Source organism: Phasianus colchicus, chromosome 8, assembly GCF_987193195.1.
Source record: "Phasianus colchicus chromosome 8, bPhaCol1.hap1.1, whole genome shotgun sequence".
Classification (NCBI taxonomy): domain Eukaryota; kingdom Metazoa; phylum Chordata; class Aves; order Galliformes; family Phasianidae; genus Phasianus; species Phasianus colchicus.
Genome location: NC_143443.1, coordinates 31,848,057 through 31,865,809, shown reverse-complemented (window position 1 = coordinate 31,865,809; position 17,753 = coordinate 31,848,057). Strand labels below are relative to the sequence as shown.

At 42.7% G+C, this 17,753-nt stretch overlaps 1 protein-coding gene across 1 annotated transcript in view; it reads right to left on the bottom strand.

Moving 5' to 3' along the window:
• DMBT1 (deleted in malignant brain tumors 1) overlaps positions 1-17,753 on the bottom strand; it is a 32,899-nt gene that overhangs the window by 7,002 nt on the left and 8,144 nt on the right. The window contains 18 exon segments of the mRNA XM_090144598.1: positions 66-183; positions 216-613; positions 893-982; positions 1,436-1,553; positions 1,586-1,983; positions 2,261-2,626; positions 3,135-3,503; positions 6,504-6,583; positions 10,470-10,638; positions 11,363-11,634; positions 12,184-12,575; positions 12,966-13,138; positions 14,662-14,870; positions 15,101-15,254; positions 15,724-15,771; positions 16,031-16,342; positions 17,250-17,288; positions 17,574-17,618. Coding sequence (XP_090000724.1) covers positions 66-183; positions 216-613; positions 893-982; positions 1,436-1,553; positions 1,586-1,983; positions 2,261-2,626; positions 3,135-3,503; positions 6,504-6,583; positions 10,470-10,638; positions 11,363-11,634; positions 12,184-12,575; positions 12,966-13,138; positions 14,662-14,870; positions 15,101-15,254; positions 15,724-15,771; positions 16,031-16,342; positions 17,250-17,288; positions 17,574-17,618 — 3,750 coding nt within the window.

Genomic DNA, 17,753 nt, shown 5'->3' with positions numbered 1-17,753 from the left:
TTTGGCAAACTCGTGTTTGCTGCTTGGGGTGGAGTGTGCTGCAAGGCCAGGGAGGCATGACTCACCCATTGAATGGGACCAGTCCGTCGTGCTCGGTGGACCTACGGCTGCCAGGTAAGAAAAACATGTCACTTGGTACAGCTCTAAAGACTGCATCTGTACAGCAGTAGAGATATCATAGTAAGTCATATTGCTGTCTTGGTGGAAGGATGACTGAATAACACTACACTCAAATCAACTGAATGCATACATTGGGTGCCATTTATAGAAAACACTTTGGAATAGTAAAATGTTCCAGTACCTGAACAGACAACACCAGCATCCTCATGGTGGCGGCAGTTGTGACTCCCCCATCCAACGTGACTGCAGTGCTGCAAGGCCAGCTCGTTTCCCTGGCACCGCACGTCGTCCAGCAGGATGCTGCCTGAGCCTTGGCCAAAGTAAGCGCTGCCCGGAGCTGCAATGGCCTGGCCACATCCCAGCTGCCTGCACACAACCTGGGCATCAGCGAGGTCCCAGAGATCATCACAAACCGTCCCCAGCTGGCCTTCATAATACAGCTCTACACGGCCCTCGCATCTGTGCCGTCCATTGACCAGGTGGAGACCGGTTCCTTTGGGAGAGAGGGAGTTGAGCACAAACACAGTTGGATGAGTTAGCTGGGAATGACCTGTAGAAGTTGCTTATCCCATCCTCCTGCCCCAGGGTACCACCATTCCCCGTGGGTGCCTGACTGGCCTAGTATTAGCCATCGGTGTGGACCGTGATGGTGGAGGGACAGACCATATTTTCTTTCTTCCCATGGCTGGGAGATATCTTCCAGTGCAATTGAGTTTAGGAAGTTATATTGTGAGCATGAAGGTGCTTGGTGAGTGATGCTGGGCAGAGTTACCTGCTATGCTGTTCTCCACCGGAAAGCTCGTCGCTGTAATTGGGGCACTTGTCTCCACTGCAGAGGTGACTGGTATGGTGGCACTCAATCCTACAAACAGACAGGATAAAATCACTCACATCAGGATTGTGAGTATGATGGGCATGTCTCCTGTAGGCTACAGACCCCATTCCTCAGGAATAGGATCAGGACTAATTACCCTTCGTTACATTCCACCTTGGGAGAAATTAACAGAGAGAATGGGGGTGGGTAACAGCCTGTTTGAAATCATTATTAAATTGGAATTGGTATTTAGAGATGGTGATGGCAGGGAAGGGCACAGCTGTAGCACCTGCCCTGAGGCCCAGGACATTATGAGCCAGCTGAGGCTGGAGCTCTCTCCTACAGATTCCTGCCCTGGAGCTGTGAGACTGTGGGCAGCTGCAGGGCTTGTCCCCATCACTGCCACTGGAGCACTCCTGCAGAAGCTCAGCTCCTTTTTGGCAAACTCGTGTTTGCTGCTTGGGGTGGAGTGTGCTGCAAGGCCAGGGAGGCATGACTCACCCATTGAATGGGACCAGTCCGTCGTGCTCGGTGGACCTACGGCTGCCAGGTAAGAAAAACATGTCACTTGGTACAGCTCTAAAGACTGCATCTGTACAGCAGTAGAGATATCATAGTAAGTCATATTGCTGTCTTGGTGGAAGGATGACTGAATAACACTACACTCAAATCAACTGAATGCATACATTGGGTGCCATTTATAGAAAACACTTTGGAATAGTAAAATGTTCCAGTACCTGAACAGACAACACCAGCATCCTCATGGTGGCGGCAGTTGTGACTCCCCCATCCAACGTGACTGCAGTGCTGCAAGGCCAGCTCGTTTCCCTGGCACCGCACGTCGTCCAGCAGGATGCTGCCTGAGCCTTGGCCAAAGTAAGCGCTGCCCGGAGCTGCAATGGCCTGGCCACATCCCAGCTGCCTGCACACAACCTGGGCATCAGCAAGGTCCCAGAGATCATCACAAACCGTCCCCAGCTGGCCTTCATAATACAGCTCTACACGGCCCTCGCATCTGTGCCGTCCATTGACCAGGTGGAGACCGGTTCCTTTGGGAGAGAGGGAGTTGAGCACAAACACAGTTGGATGAGTTAGCTGGGAATGACCTGTAGAAGTTGCTTATCCCATCCTCCTGCCCCAAGGTACCACCATTCCCCGTGGGTGCCTGACTGGCCTAGTATTAGCCATCGGTGTGGACTGTGATGGTGGAGGGACAGACCACAATTTTTCTTCCCACAGCTGGGAGATATCCTCCAGTGCAATCAGGTGTGGGAAGAAACATTGAGGGAATGAGGTGTCTTGGTGAGTGACACTGGGCAGAGTTACCTGCTGTGCTGATATCCATGGGCAAGCTCATCTCCAACACTGCAGTTGTTGTCTTTGTCGTGCTTTGTGTTCTGTCGGTCGTCGGCACTTCAGTACTTGTCTCCAGAGCAGTGCTAGGCTGTGGTGTGGTTGTTGTATCTAGTGTGGTATCCGACTGTGACACGCTGGTTAACAGTACAGTGCTGGGCATTGGTGTTGAGGAAGTCCCTTCTGTCGGTGTAGCGGTTGTTGGCCATAAAATTGTGAAATCCAGAATGGATGTCATTGGTGTTGTGGTGGTCTGTATAACAGCAGTTGATTCTAATGTGGAGCTTGTCTCTGACAGCCCCATTGTGGGCAGTGAGGGGGGTTCAGTGGAGCTCCATTCTGTGAATACAAATAAAGGACAATTCCCATATGAAGGACTGTCTCTGAGTAATGAATACGTCTGTGTGTAAGATAGAAACCCGGTTCCTCGGGAATGAAGGCAGGACAAATTACTCTACAAGCATACTCTATCTTGACAGAAGTCAACAGAGAGAATGGAGGCAGGTAAGCAACGTGTTTTAAAATTATTACTAAACTGAAAGTGGTGTTTACAGATGGTGATGGCAGGGAAAGGCATTGCTGTGGCACCTGCCCTGAAGTATGGGACACCACGGGACAGGGGAGACCAGGGCTCTCCTCTAAATACTCCTGACAACTATAGATGCCATGTAGGAAATAAATGTCACTTACAGATGCACGGAACACAACATACACACAGAAATAGAGATATCACAGCATGTTTTTTTTTGATATCTCAGAAGTATGTCTGAGTAACCCTACATCCAAATGCATTTGTTGAATGCAATTTTTAGAAAAAGGTTTTGGAGAAGTAGAAATGTTCCAGTACCTGAACAGACAACACCAGCATCCTCATGGTGGCGGCAGTTGTGACTCCCCCATCCAATGTGACTGCAGTGCTGCAAGGCCAGCTCGTTTCCCTGGCACCGCACGTCGTCCAGCAGGATGCTGCCTGAGCCTTGGCCAAAGTAAGCGCTGCCCGGAGCTGCAATGGCCTGGCCACATCCCAGCTGCCTGCACACAACCTGGGCATCAGCGAGGTCCCAGAGATCATCACAAACCGTCCCCAGCTGGCCTTCATAATACAGCTCTACACGGCCCTCGCATCTGTGCCGTCCATTGACCAGGTGGAGACCGGTTCCTTTGGGAGAGAGGGAGTTGAGCACAAACACAGTTGGATGAGTTAGCTGGGAATGACCTGTAGAAGTTGCTTATCCCATCCTCCTGCCCCAGGGTACCACCATTCCCCGTGGGTGCTTGTCTGGCCTAGCATTAGCCATCGGTGTGGACCGTGATGGTGGAGGGACAGACCACATTTTCTTCCTCTCTGCCAGTCCTGAGAGTCAGCTGCATGTATTTCATGCAAAGTTTCTATAGAGGACTAAGCAGGCTCAGAGCAACCTATTTTTGTAAGAAATTTTTGATCATAGGAAAAGCACATATAAGTGAGAAAAGGAAAAAAAAAAGAATTTCATTATCAGAACGAAATCCAAGGAAAATTCGAGTAAGAAAAATAGCAGTGAATTTTTTTGCTTTGTTGATAAGAAGAAAATGTTGTAGGAACGTGTGTTTATGTATTTCTTTTCTTTATTACCTTCCAAATGTTTTCTGGTAAGAAGAGGGAGATGGAACAATTTGCATTGAATCCTAGGTAAGTTTAGGAAGTACGACATGACTTTTCTTCCCCCAACCTCTGTCTTACCAGAAGCATGTACGGGTAGCATTTCTACGTGCTGTAGAAAGACAGTTGAACTTGTGGCAGAGGCAAAGCTCAAAGTGGCTCAAAGAAATTGCTTAGGTTTCAGGGACACAGCAAAATGCAAGGACATCTACTACCTAAACCTATGCTCATTGGGTAACCACAGTGGTGCCATAGAAAAATTACCAGGCAAATAATTTGGAATTTACAAGCCATTCCATACTACTGATGTGCAATATTAAGGACGCTAAGCAGTGTGTTACTTCATTTAAAATGACATCAGAATGAGACCAAATTAATTCTTCTGAAAAAAAGATGGGATTTTAGAAAAAACATCAGCCATTCTTACCTCTTCTCCCTCGTTTATGGAATTTATGTGGAATATGTCTTCCTGTAAAATTGTAAGAGAATTTTAAAGATCTCAAGTCCACATATCACAACTAAATCCTGTAGTTTTTAGGAGTAATTTTATAAGAATTCCACTAAATGTTAAAAAAACTGGACAACAAACACAATGGGATTATAAGCATTTCAGTAGGAATCCACTGGCTTTTACTTTCTCACATGCCTCTAAAAACAGTTAGACATAAAGAAATGCTGAATAACTTTTCGTGAACACACCTAGGTAGCTGCTCTTAAAATAGATCTATTTATATGAAACCCATCTGCTTTTCAGTTTGATTTAGCTTTTTCATAATTCAGATATTCTGCATAATCAATTTCTAGGTCCATTTTTGGTGAAAGAGTTTATTAAAGTGTAAGTCCCCAAATAAATGTTGCAACATAAGATCTCCAGGATTTATACTTTAGAGATCAAACTAGCAAGATCAAACTATCTGTCAAATATATGTGTTGCTTGTTACTTGGCACAGTCATCCAAAGCAAAAGAATCTTGAGAAGTTACCAGCTCCAGGATTTCTTCACTTCATCTAATTCACTGCTGATGGACTAGAGGAGCTGTCAAGACAATGCCCAAACTAAATATTTCCCTATTTACGCGCTGTTAACCATTAGCTCAAAGTGAGGAGCCACACATTTGGCCCTTGATTTCTACAGGTTTCAATTGTTTCAAGCATTTACTTGGAGATGCACATTTATACACCATCACATTTATAAACCATATTTATAGAATTTCTTCAAACTGGAGAAGCAAGCCTGGGGAGAAACAAACTTGGCATTAGGAAATAAAAACTAATCTAAAATGATTTTACTTTCATTCAAGCAAAATAATTTGCTGGGAATCTAATTAGATACGATGCATCCTGCTTTGCACTTCAGAGGTGTCAAAAATGGAAAAGTCTTCAAAGATACAAATGCAGCTCTTGCTGTGACCCGGGAGACAGAGGCAGGGCTGGGGAATGAAGGCGAGAGCAGCGAGAACAAAAAAAAGAGAGTGAGAGAAAGATGGCAAAGAGAGGACAGATAAAGAAAACTGGATGAGGGCAATATAAATTGCTATAATGATGCTTATATAACTAGTTAGAAAAATCGCCTGCAATTATTGTAGGTTATGCACAATATTATTTAGCTCAAAGGTACCTACATCACTTAGGAGACAGTAACTGTCGTGTAAGGAAAAAAGGACCAAAAAATTTTTGAATGAAAATCATTTCACGTCTTTGATTGTTTTTATCCATCACGCAATGATAGACTATGAAAACTAATCTCTTTTATATTTCATTAAATTGTACATAAGACGAAGAAGATTCAAATAACTCAAGCAATATTTTACATGTAGCCTATGTATTCAGATATATATTCTACAATAAGTATCTATTTTAGTAAAAAATAAATAAATTCTTCCATATTTCCTAGGTCAAATTTCTGTAACTGGGAGAATCACACATACATTATATACTCATAGATGCAACTCTAACAACGATTCAAGGCACTGAGATGAGGACTATCCCATGGGTGCAGAATGCACTCCGCTAAAAGATTTAAATAATTATTACAATTTAATATAATTAGGCACAGTTTTGTTCTACTAGAATTGCTAACATCAAGATGCACTCAATTTCACCTTTAAACTTTTGCCCAAGTTAATACCAGCATGACTATCATTTTTTGTTAACAGAATCGACAGTCTTTATAATTTATTTTCTATGTGCCTTGGAACAAGTCTAAGTGGTTTACCTGATCTGGCCTCCAGAACTGCTGCACCAAGCAAAAGGAAGCACATCAATATCATAGTGGTACCCATCTCATCAAGAGCTGTTGATGGAAAGAACCATCAGGATATATACTCTCTATTTCTGAAGGGGAGTGGCTTTACTGATCTCTTTTTCTACAGGAGGACAGTAAAATAAGCATGGCATGATAGTCTGAAGTAAAAATATGTTTGATTTGTTATTCAATATTTTGTCACATCCTGGTTTCTGCTTGAAGATAGTATCTCAAGAGTAACATTTTCCACTGCTTGGAAGAAAATATTTATGCTACTATGAGTTGTACAATCACCTCGTTGTACAAACAAAATGAGCTCTTATCCAAAGATACCTCTTGATTCTGGCTGATTAATCTTATATTTTCCTTTTATGATGACAAATCTTGGCAAGTCTGAGGAAGGTAGTGGGATCCTGAAATTCAAATGGGATTACCTCCAAGAAGGTTGTTAGAGAACTTCATACCTTGGTTCCAGCTACTGTGACGAGTTCCCCGGGGAGCCATCAATGGAGTACAGATTTGGCATACTTTAAATATGATAAAATAGCATCATGATCAAGAACAAGTGGGAGTCTCTGAACATAACCCACCAGAACTGTGGCTGTTGCTAAATATAAAGTGAAGATGACCAATAGACACCTCATCTAGACACTTGGGTCCTATCAGCATTGCTAGCTTTACCTCAACTTCAGTGTTTCTACCTTCAGCAGTAGAGCCAACAAGAAGGGGGCTGCAAGGGGCTGCAGGCTCTTGGTGGTCATAGAAGCCACTGGAAAGGCAACATGATGGAGATGTGAGGAAAGGAGAGGGGGCAATCAGTGATTCTGGGCTGAGCTACCCGTTGCCAGGTATTATAACAAAAAGAGCAGACCTCAGAGGCATCAAGGGCTTGCTTGCTGATTTACTTTCTTGAGCACTTCAGCCATAAGCAGAGAGGATCTCACACCCCTGTAAGTGATACATACTTTACCACACTATGTGGGCAACTTGCTCCAGATAATTAGTGAGGCTGTTCCAAGGTTTTAAGTGAATCACTGTGAGATATCTGAAAAACCTTGTAGCTCCAGCATGAATATATTTGTTTTTGGAATTTTAAGTTCATGTCAAAATTCGTACTCTGTTCACCATGCAATTGTTAATGGCAAGAAAATGTCAAGGGAATCACGGTCAGCTGATAACTTTTTGTGAAAACCAAGCAGAAAAATCAGTGGATTCTAAGCATATTTAAGTTAAGTTACAACTTACGTTTGTTCTAAAATTTGAAAAATGTATTCAAAGCTTTCCAAAGCATAAAATGTTTAATTCTCATTCATCATTCTCTTGTCAGAGTGGCTAGTAGTCTGATAACTATCCTTAGATCGAAGAGCCAAAATATCATTCTGCATTCAATTCTTACCTTTACAGCCATCAAGGCTTGAATGGTATTATCAGCAGTCAAAATCTATGGCACAGTTATTGTAATCTACAAATCTATTGCATCCAAGGAGCCCAAGGGAAAAAGAATGACTTAGAAGGTCTTTCCACAAAGGCCAGCATTACTGCAATGGAAGAAGGAAGTGCAAAACACAAGAGGCCAAAGATAAGGTTGGAAGCCTTGAAAGCAAACTTAAGTGAAGAGTAAATATATTTCTTCTTTATCCAAACAACCACATGCACACACAAATGAGGAAATGTACCCAGCACTTGGTATTCACAATTAATATTCTTCTGTTTTTGACATTTTGGCAAGAAGCAGAGAAAATACAGTACGTTTGGCTGACCAATCCAATGCTGCAATCAGTGAAGCAAGAGTAAGTGATGGACAGCAATTCTCCAAACTCTTGTAATAACTGAAAAGGCGTAGGAGGAAAGGGAACACAAACGTGATTTCCATATGGCTCATTGGAAAAAATACCCACTAAGCTGTCCAGGTAAATGAACAACACTGATTATTTATTTTTTCACTTCATTCTTCATTAATTAATTCTTTGTGACAAACGTCAAAGATCTGCGTATTTCTAGAGCTCTTAATCATCAGACAATCTGCACAGTAGAAATAGATAACTACTATGTTCAGACTGTATTAAATTAATTCAGTCAAATACCGTAAGGAGGATGTTTTCATCCTTCCCATTGTGTAGAAGGTCCCTATCAATAATGAATTTTTGCTCTCTAGGACGACTTCTGACAGCTTGAAGCGTTTCTCAGCATATTACTCTCTGAGAGGACTTTGAAAACACTTTATGTTCTGCTGCCTGTTGTTAGGGGGTTTCTGTAGACATTTTGGCTTTTGTGATGTTCGGATGAAAACAACTGAAAGGACGTAGGAGACCAATCAACTTTCATCCATGACTACCCCAAGCATCTACACTGGAATGAGGGTGTCCACAGACTTCTACACAAAGGGACAATAGTCTGAATGCCTGCATTATGATCCCATGAGGCAGTTTAGTCAAATTTATCAGGTTCCTCGACGGCCTCTTGAACTCTGTTGCCTGTGTGACATGAAGCATGTCAATACAAATCAATTTGTGTTTGTTTTACAGTGAGGAGACAAGTGGATCAGAAAAGCTGAGTCACGTCCCTTGGATTTACCAATAGAAGAGCTCCTGAATGTGGTGGGCCAGGTGGGAGGGAAGGTACTTAACAGAAGGGCCATTCACTGAGCACATTTACCTCAGAAGATGATTTTTTTCTTCCTCACCAAGCCTAGTTTTCTTGAACTCCACATTTCTACAATGCTTGTGGATCAAGGAAACTGTGGGGAGATTGGGACAATGGTTTTGGGACATCAAATAGTTGAGCAGTTTACTAGTGTTTTTCACAGCAACATTTAATATGGAAACCACTGCACTTGGTACTTCTACCCTGTACTCTGGTACAACTTTGATATATCTTCATCTAGAACCCCTGGTACAGATGTAGCATGGGAAAACAATTCTGAAAAGCACAAGAATGTTGCTGATTGGAGGCATCAACATCCTGGGCCTAGGATATTTCTCCCAGTCTGATCACAGAGATACTCTGGGAATGTGAGATGTGGAAAAAGTGCCATCAGACTATGAAGTTATGGGGCAGCACAACAGCAGCACAACAGCAGGAGCTGGTGCAAGAGAGAAAGTAGTAGGTGTGTGAAGAGCAGAGAGGATGGTCCTTTTCCTTGACTGCTCTGCCATTCAAATGTGCTTGTATGGTGGTAGGTAGAAAAGGGGAGGACCCTCCTCAGTCCTTATTCTCATGTGTGGGTAACAAAATGCACTTCCATTCTCTGTAGGCATTGGCAGTCCAACCTTGTTAGGTCCCTTCTCCACAGTGCATGGGGAGGTCAGAAGATGCCTGAGGTCACCCAGAAAAGGCAGGAAGAAATACTAGATGCTGTAATGACTGTTTCTGTCTACTCTTATCCTCCTCACCAGGACAAGATGTAGTCTCAAGTATAAGTCACTACTTTGTCTCTGGCTCACCTCACAGGTAGTACATGCTGTTCCTAACAAGCTTTCCTCTGTCACTGCTTGCTAGAAGACAAAAAAGTCTAAAGAGGAGCATTTCTCAACCAAATACCAATGATCTTTTCACCTGTAGTAAATGGGTTTTCCCAACAGGTTCTTCCTTTACTAATGTTGTTATTATTTTGTTTTCACACTGGGATACAAGGCTGGTCACGCTTCCTTATGGCAACTTACATACATTCCCCTTGCCACTACAGGTTTAGAAATGCGTAATAGCAAGAGCACAGATTACTCCTTGGCAAAGTCACTTTCTCAGAAACCATGTCCTTCAATCTGATAATGTATTAGCAGTGAGCTCAGACACATGGGCAGTCTATTTGCAAGTACAAAAAAAAAAAAAAGAAAGAAATGTTGCTCTACAAATTCTTCCTCCCCTGTGTTTTTAATTGCACACTTACACACAGGTTTGATTGTATTTATATTCTTTGCAAATATTTATAAATAGCCTACATTTTCTCAGAGAAACATATAAATGTGAAGAACCATGTCCCCCCAGTAAAGTAACATTGTACAGGAACTATTCCTTATGTGCAGTATCTGTGTATTTTATTTTATGGCAATGGATTATTGAGATACTTTTCTCTAAAAGAAATATTTTTCTTGGCTACTCTATGGAGCATCTAATACCAGTAGAACACCACACAAGTGTTCTATCTGCATGTAAGCAATGGCAAAAGAAATCAGTTCTTCTTTCCCAAGCCACCGAAATCAGTCTCCTGAGACACAGCATCAAAACAGGAGCTCAGTTGAAATGCTCTGAAACATCCGAATTGCACCACCCTCCACCTGCAGACTCTTGGTCACCTCTCACATTATCTGGTAGGGGATGGGCTCTTGCAGTTTGCGCTTCAGAAGAATTCCTCCCACTGTGAGGATGGCAGCTGCCAGCACAGCGACGGTCACAGCCAGAGGAACCTGGGAGCTGGCAGCATTCACAGGACTCTCGAGCTCCTCTTTCACCTGGGTGTTAGAGGCCAGCTCTGTGCGTGAGAGAGAAAGAGAGGGACTTACATTCACTTCCTGAGCTAGTTCATTTCAAAGGTAAAGAGAAATTGATATAAAATGGATCTGATCAGATCTGCAATACGGATCTGAATGGAAAACAAATTATCCCATGTTGTTTAAGAAGTGATTCTGTGTCCACACCAAACAAGCAAAGATTATGGCAAGAACTTAAAAAGTAGTTAAGAATGATTGAGCTGCAGTTGTTCTTGTTCACTGCAGGGAGTTGGACAAGATGGCTATAAGGGTCCCTTCCAGCTCAAACAATTCTAGGAACTTGTAATAATTACACTCCAAGACCATAAGATGCTAGTACAGTGGAGACACCATTTATAGGGCGCAGGGAAATATTTTCAAGGGGACCTAAAGCGTGGTTGCTAATAAATAAGAGATATACCAATCAGGCAGAGAAAACATTGAAAATCTAATACAAATCCAGTAGGTAGATGGGCTACATCTCATTTCTCTTCTGGCAGAACTAAATCAATTGCTACTTGACACATGCAGAACAAATAGTTCATCTAAGTATAATAAAAAGGAAATTGTTTGTAAATAGTATTAAACAACCTTATATAAATTCAAAAAAGAATTATAGTAGGGTTGTGAATTAGCCAGCAGAACTGGCTTTCTGAACTGACACGCAAACACACAGCAATATACAGAGCCTTACTTTGAATACAAGTGGAAGTTGTTTGCACTCACCAGCATTCCTGTTCTCACTGGGAGCCTCCTGGAGCTGAACAGGTCCGATGACAGCACTCACTTTTCCCTGGGAGGATTCTGCATTCCTCCTGAACCTGTTCACACAGCCTTGGTAGCAGCGGGAAGAATAGTCACCATACCTGCACACCACCATCTCACACTGCAGGTAGACTGATGGGTAGTGGTTAACAAAGGAGAATGCATTAAATGCAAACCGACTGACGCTTGGATATGGTGAATAGTAAGAAGAGTAGGTAGGGTCTTTAACACACCTAGAGAGAAAGAAAATTAACAGATTAGATTTCACTGGGCTTGTTTTCCTCATACAGATCCCAGAGTTCTCAGGGTTTATTTTATACTGCAATGATATCCCAACACCTATTGTATTTATAAGAGGATATTACTGATTTTAGATTCAGTAAATACACTTTCTTTTGGCATTGTTACATGTCAAATGAATAAAAATTAACTGGAAAAAGACCAGAATCTATTTGACCTGTGTCCTGGTTGAGTGCCCTTTCTGTTTCTGCTTAATGAATAAGTATTTTTATATAAAGAAATCTCAACAAGAGGAGTTCAGACCTCAGTTTCTACACTGCCTCCTGGAGTGAAACTGGAGCTTGACTGCTACTTCTCAATGGGATTACAATTGCCATATTTAATTTTATTTAGGCTATGGCAGAAAGTGTTTATTAAAATTATATTTGTATTGAGAATAACAACCGATGCACACTGGTCCTAAGTTATATCTTTCATAAATGACTCACTTTAAGATCTCTGTATCCAAATACTTTCAAAAGCTTTCCTAAGAAAGTTCTTACCCGCTTCTGATCAAGTCGTAGGTCAGTGTTGTAAAATCATTAGGATCGGGTGATGCCACACACGTATCCACAAACAGCACCAGATTTGAGTCATTGCTGTGAAGAGAAGCTTGAAGGAACAAATTCTGATTCAGATCAACATAGTAAGGAAAGTCATAAACTGGCAAAAGGAAAGAGGAGGAATTGTAGAACGCAAGGTCCACTTCGTATCTGCCATATTGGGTTTCATCAGCATTAACAATACCGTCATTAGCAATGTACATTGCTTGTACCCAGGTTTTCTGGAGCATTTTGCAGTTCACATGTAAATAAAGGTCCTTTTTCCTCTTGATGATGGAATCGACAGCAAATACTCTTATCACGTTGGAATAGGTGAAAGTCTCGTTGTTGCTCTGTTTGGCACATTAGATGAGCGCAAGATTATTGCATGTAGTTATGTTCACACCGTGCAGTACAAACTTCTGTATGTGTCAGATCCTAGTATTACTCAGAAAGAACGTGTCATACTCAAAAACCTAAAGCATCCTATATGTGATTGTTCACTCTATTCTACACTTTCTTCTTTAAAGCATCACTGAAATACATACAGATATTACTTAAAATCTAAGAATGACAAGCAGGAATGTTTAATTAACCTTAGCCTCCGGAAAGACATGCTTCTTTTGTGTGTTTTGTATACTTGTAGACAGCAACGCCCCATGCAATTCTTGACAGTTTTCCTACTGCATATTAAGTTTCCGTGCCCAGATCTGGAGATAAGTCCAAAATACATTGACACTCACCTGTCTACGGGTACCGCAGCTGTTGTATGGAATGTTGAATATAACCTGGGTTGATGTAATTCTTGGTCTACAAGAAGAGTCAGACAAGCTAGCATTCCACACGGAGTAACCCTGTGACTGGAGATAGCTTCTCTCTACAACTGCACGCATGTGGGTTGGGAAGCAAAAGAGGGCTAGGGCAGAAAATATGAATTATTAGTGAAGTCATGTAATTAATGATATTCACATGATAAAATTTCACCAAATGCAAAAGCTTCTACCATTTAGGGAAGGTATTTCATTTTTACATCTTACGATTAGATATGAATAATCTCTGACAAACTTCAGTTGACCTTCAATTACTCTCCTAACAAAAACAAGTAGTATACAATAGTATTTTGATGACACCTTGATCCAGTATCACCACTCATGCATAAATGATAAGAGATGGGAGTCTTCCCTAAATAAGCATCCAAAAGCTAATGGAAGTTGTAGGGATAAATGTACACTGTTTGCAGAAACACTATTTGCTTAGGAAGGAGATCTAGAAACCATCCTCATGACTGGGTCCATTACATGGAAAGGAATGATCCCAAGGAGATTCAAGCTTCTGGCAGAGATAAGTCTCTAGGGACAGCAGGTGATTTCATAAGTATTGATGGCAACTATTTGTGCCTGGAATGACCGTGAGAACACATTAGAAAAATTCCCCCGCTAGACCGCAATGGAAGAGGTCCCTCAGAGAAGTTGTGGCTATGACAATTTCATCCTTTGATGATTTAGAAGCATTGCAACTGATCAGCAGGTTCAATCCTTCATGGATAAGGAAGCACAGATGAGGTTATATAGCAGCCTGTCCAATCTCATCTAAAGAAACTCTGATGACAGGGATGCTAGAGATTGATTCTTCTCACTGAAAAATATTTTTTCTTCTACCAAGACAAGACCTCTAACCATGCAACTTGTACCTGTTGCCTCTCATCTCCTCCATGTGGCCCTTGTGAAAAGAGCTTCCATGCTCTTTGTAGCCACGCTCTTCGTACAGGAATACTCTGATGAGGTCCTCCCATCTAACTCCTTCAGTCTTTCCTCCTAAGGCAAGTTCTCCCACCCTTTGATCATCTATGTGACCATCTACGGACCTCTCCAGTCTATCTATATCACTTTAGAACTGGAGGAACAAGAACTGAACACAGTACTCAGGCTGCTGCCTGACAAGCACTGAGTAGAGGGAAATGGTCACATCTGAGTCTCTGCTAGTAAGACCCCTGGAAATGCAGCTCAGAGTGCAATTTCACTTTCATTGCTACATACATACATAATGCACATGATCTGGTGCTGGCGATAGTCCTGCTTGGAATAGTTGGAGTAGGGAAGATTCAAATATCCTTTCTAATGAATTTTTCTATGGTTCTACAAGAAATTGTCCACGAGAATAGAAAAAAAGTGAAAATAACGAGGTGATAAGAATAAAGATGAGTTTAGACTGACCATCATTAAAAAAAATGTGGAATCAATTTGATACTCTAAGGTCTTTCTAAAATGGAAAATTAATTATTGTATGGAAGTGATTAGTTAATAATCACTTACGAAATTCAAGTAAGAATGCCATTCTTTTAGGAGTGGTGCAAAAACATTAACAAATACTTTGGCAAATAACATCAGGGTAGGAAAGCCTTTTGGTCAAGAAAATGTTATAAAGTGAACGGAAACTTACCAGTGTTCTGATCTGCTGGAAAAGAATGATAATCAGCATAAAACCCTCTGTTTGAATATCTAGAGTCACTGTGAAATCTGACAGTCATCATATTTGAGGAGGATGTGTACATGATATTATAACCAGAACAAATTCTTCCAAGCAGAGGAGAAGTACTTGGTGGACCATCATAAATCTCAATATAGTCATACTGGCATCCACCTTGCAACCTGAGGAAGGAACATGAACATAGGGTAAAACATGAATATTGGGGTAAAATGCATTTGATAAAGTTCAGTATTATAAATGCTGAATAAACAACAAACTAAGATATGCACTGACACAATTTCAAGGTAATATTTATAATACACGCTTAAGTATTGGGAAAATGCTTGAGAACTGTGCTTTTAAGCAGAGATTTTGCCCCATTTACTAGCCAGGAAACAAACAATTTACTTACCGAATACTTCCAAATGTGAGCATAATGCGATAATTGTTCATGACTTGTATTTCCCACGAGCAATCTGCATTATCTGGATAATTTGAAGGATAAAAAGGACTCTGAATTGTTCCAGATGAATTGGAAAGGAAGTTACCACAAAAATATTTTCGAGCTGAAAAAAAGAGATGTAAATGAGATTCACTTAGATTTCCTTATCAACAAATTGATATACAGTACACATAACCGAGCAAATGACGGCAGAGCTTCCAGATAAAGTGAATGGATATATTCTTCTTAACAAGGCTACAGGTGTAATCATTACAGAATCATGAGGCTACGCTGCTAATTAGCATTTGGCAGGCTTAAGGCAAAAACGTGCATGAAAGGAAAGAACAGACACTGGCTAAAATATGAAGAATATAAAAGGTCAGAAAAGTGACAGATACTGAAATATACTCACAAGACAATGAGAGTAAAAGAAGGGTAGAAGGTAAGATTACACAAGCTAGTAGATACCATGGAAACATCAGAATTTATTAAAGAGTAAAAAAGACAAAACATCGGGATACAAAATATAAAGGACAACTCATATAAAAATAAGCAAAGATAAATAAATAAATAAATAAAAATCACCTACATACCAGGTGTGGTGGATACTGGAGTAGGAACAAGGGTTGAGGTATTAGCACCTGTTGAGGGAGAAAGAGAAATAAATAAATGAGGGACATTGGGATGGAGGAGCACACCAGCTTTGCTCCCAGCACTGGGGATGGCAGTGCTGCCCTGCCACGCTGCAATGCACAGCATGGGGGTATCGGCAGGGCCATCTCCCACGGGAGCACGGCAAGTCACAAGCTGCAAACATAGCACCACAACATCCCCATGCCCGGCCAAGGAGGGCCAATTCATCAGCCTGTGCCAGCACTTGGGAAGGACAACCAATGGTACCTGAGCAGACAACGCTGGCATCCTCATAGTGGTTACAGTTGTGCACGCCCCAGCCACGGCTCCTGCACTCAAAGAGGGACGACTCATTCCCCATGCACTGCACATCGTCCAGGTAAATCGTGCCATTGCCTTGTCCAAAATAGGCATATCCTGGTGCCGAAACTGCAAAGCCACAGTCCAGCTGCCTGCACACGACGTCGGCATCACGGATGTCCCAGTTGTCATCGCAGACCGTGCCCCGACTCCCATTGTAGTAGACCTCAACGCGCCCCTCACACCGGTTCCGGCCATTCACCAAGCTCAGAGAGGCATCTGGGAAAGGAGGGAACAAGGAACACATGGGAAAACACTGCAGCATGCACACATCTCCCCTTCACTGGGCAATTTCAACACCACACAAGTTTGAGGCCATGAGGATCGCTACTCTCAGCCAAATTAGGCTCCTCATTTCCATGACTCTCCTCTCCTGTTCTTCTCTTCTGCATCTCTGGCACTTCATGAGAAGGATGTGGGAGTTCCGGTGGATGGAAAGCACAGATCTATCATGGAACTATGCTGAGCCTTGCTCAACAGAGGACCAAGCCTATTCTGCGCTGCTTTAAGCACAGCTCAGCTAGCCAGGGAACACCAGTCCTCCCGCACTCAACAGATCTGCGGCTGCAGCCCAAGTACTCTCTGTGGTTTTGAGTTCTACAGAGTAAGAACATGAAACATTTACAGTGTGTCCAAAGAAGGGTGAAGGAAATGATAGAAAAATCAATTAGATGACGTGATTTAGGAGGAGAGGTCACATGGTCAGTTCAGCCGAGAGAGTGCAGGAGCCTGAGAAGGGATGTGGTTGCTGTCAGCACCTTCCTCATGATGGGCAAAGGGGAATGGCTCAAAGCTGCATCAGCGGAGCATCAGGTTGGGTACTGGGAAGAGCTGTGCACAGACAGGCAGGCTGGGCACTGCAAGTGGCCCCTGGGGAAGTGGTCACGGCCCCAGGCCTACCAGGGTTGACCAAACAGTTGGACAGCGCTCGCAGACATGTGAGATCTCTCTTTAGCCTCTCTGTGCAAAGCCCACACCTCGACTCTATTGTCCCTATGGGTCCCCGCCAGCTCCGCATGTTTGAGGACTCTCTGATTCCACAGAAAAGACAAAGCTCATGCGCTCAGATAGCAACAAACACAGCTGTGAAGTAGTTAGAGACAAACCAGGAATAATGTAGACGTACTTGACGGAATGGAGACATCTGCGGTGGTGTACGTGGAAGCTGTTGAGAGGGGGAGAGAAAGAATCTCAAGTGAGGCACGTGTGGTTGAATCTAGACTTGGAAAAACATACCCCATAGCTCTGTGCTCCCCACAGCTGCAGGCAACGTGAAATTCAACCCCAGGGACATTTCTGGCAGCACCATGCCCTGCCCTCCAATGTGGGCTTAACAACTGGCCCACCCACACCTGGTACACCAGCGGGCATCTGACTGTGTAGCTGGGTTGGTAACCCCTGTAACCCGAAAGGAAAGCACCAGACGGGAACACGCAATATGCAGACTCACGTGTAGTTCTCCATGGGTAGCTACTTGGGTATCCAGGTGTTGCATCTGTTGTGGGAGAAGAGAAAGAAATACATGAGGGACATTGGGATGGAGGAGCACACCAGCTTTGCTCCCAGCACTGGGGATGGCAGTGCTGCCCTGCCACGCTGCAATGCACAGCATGGGGATATGGGCAGGGCC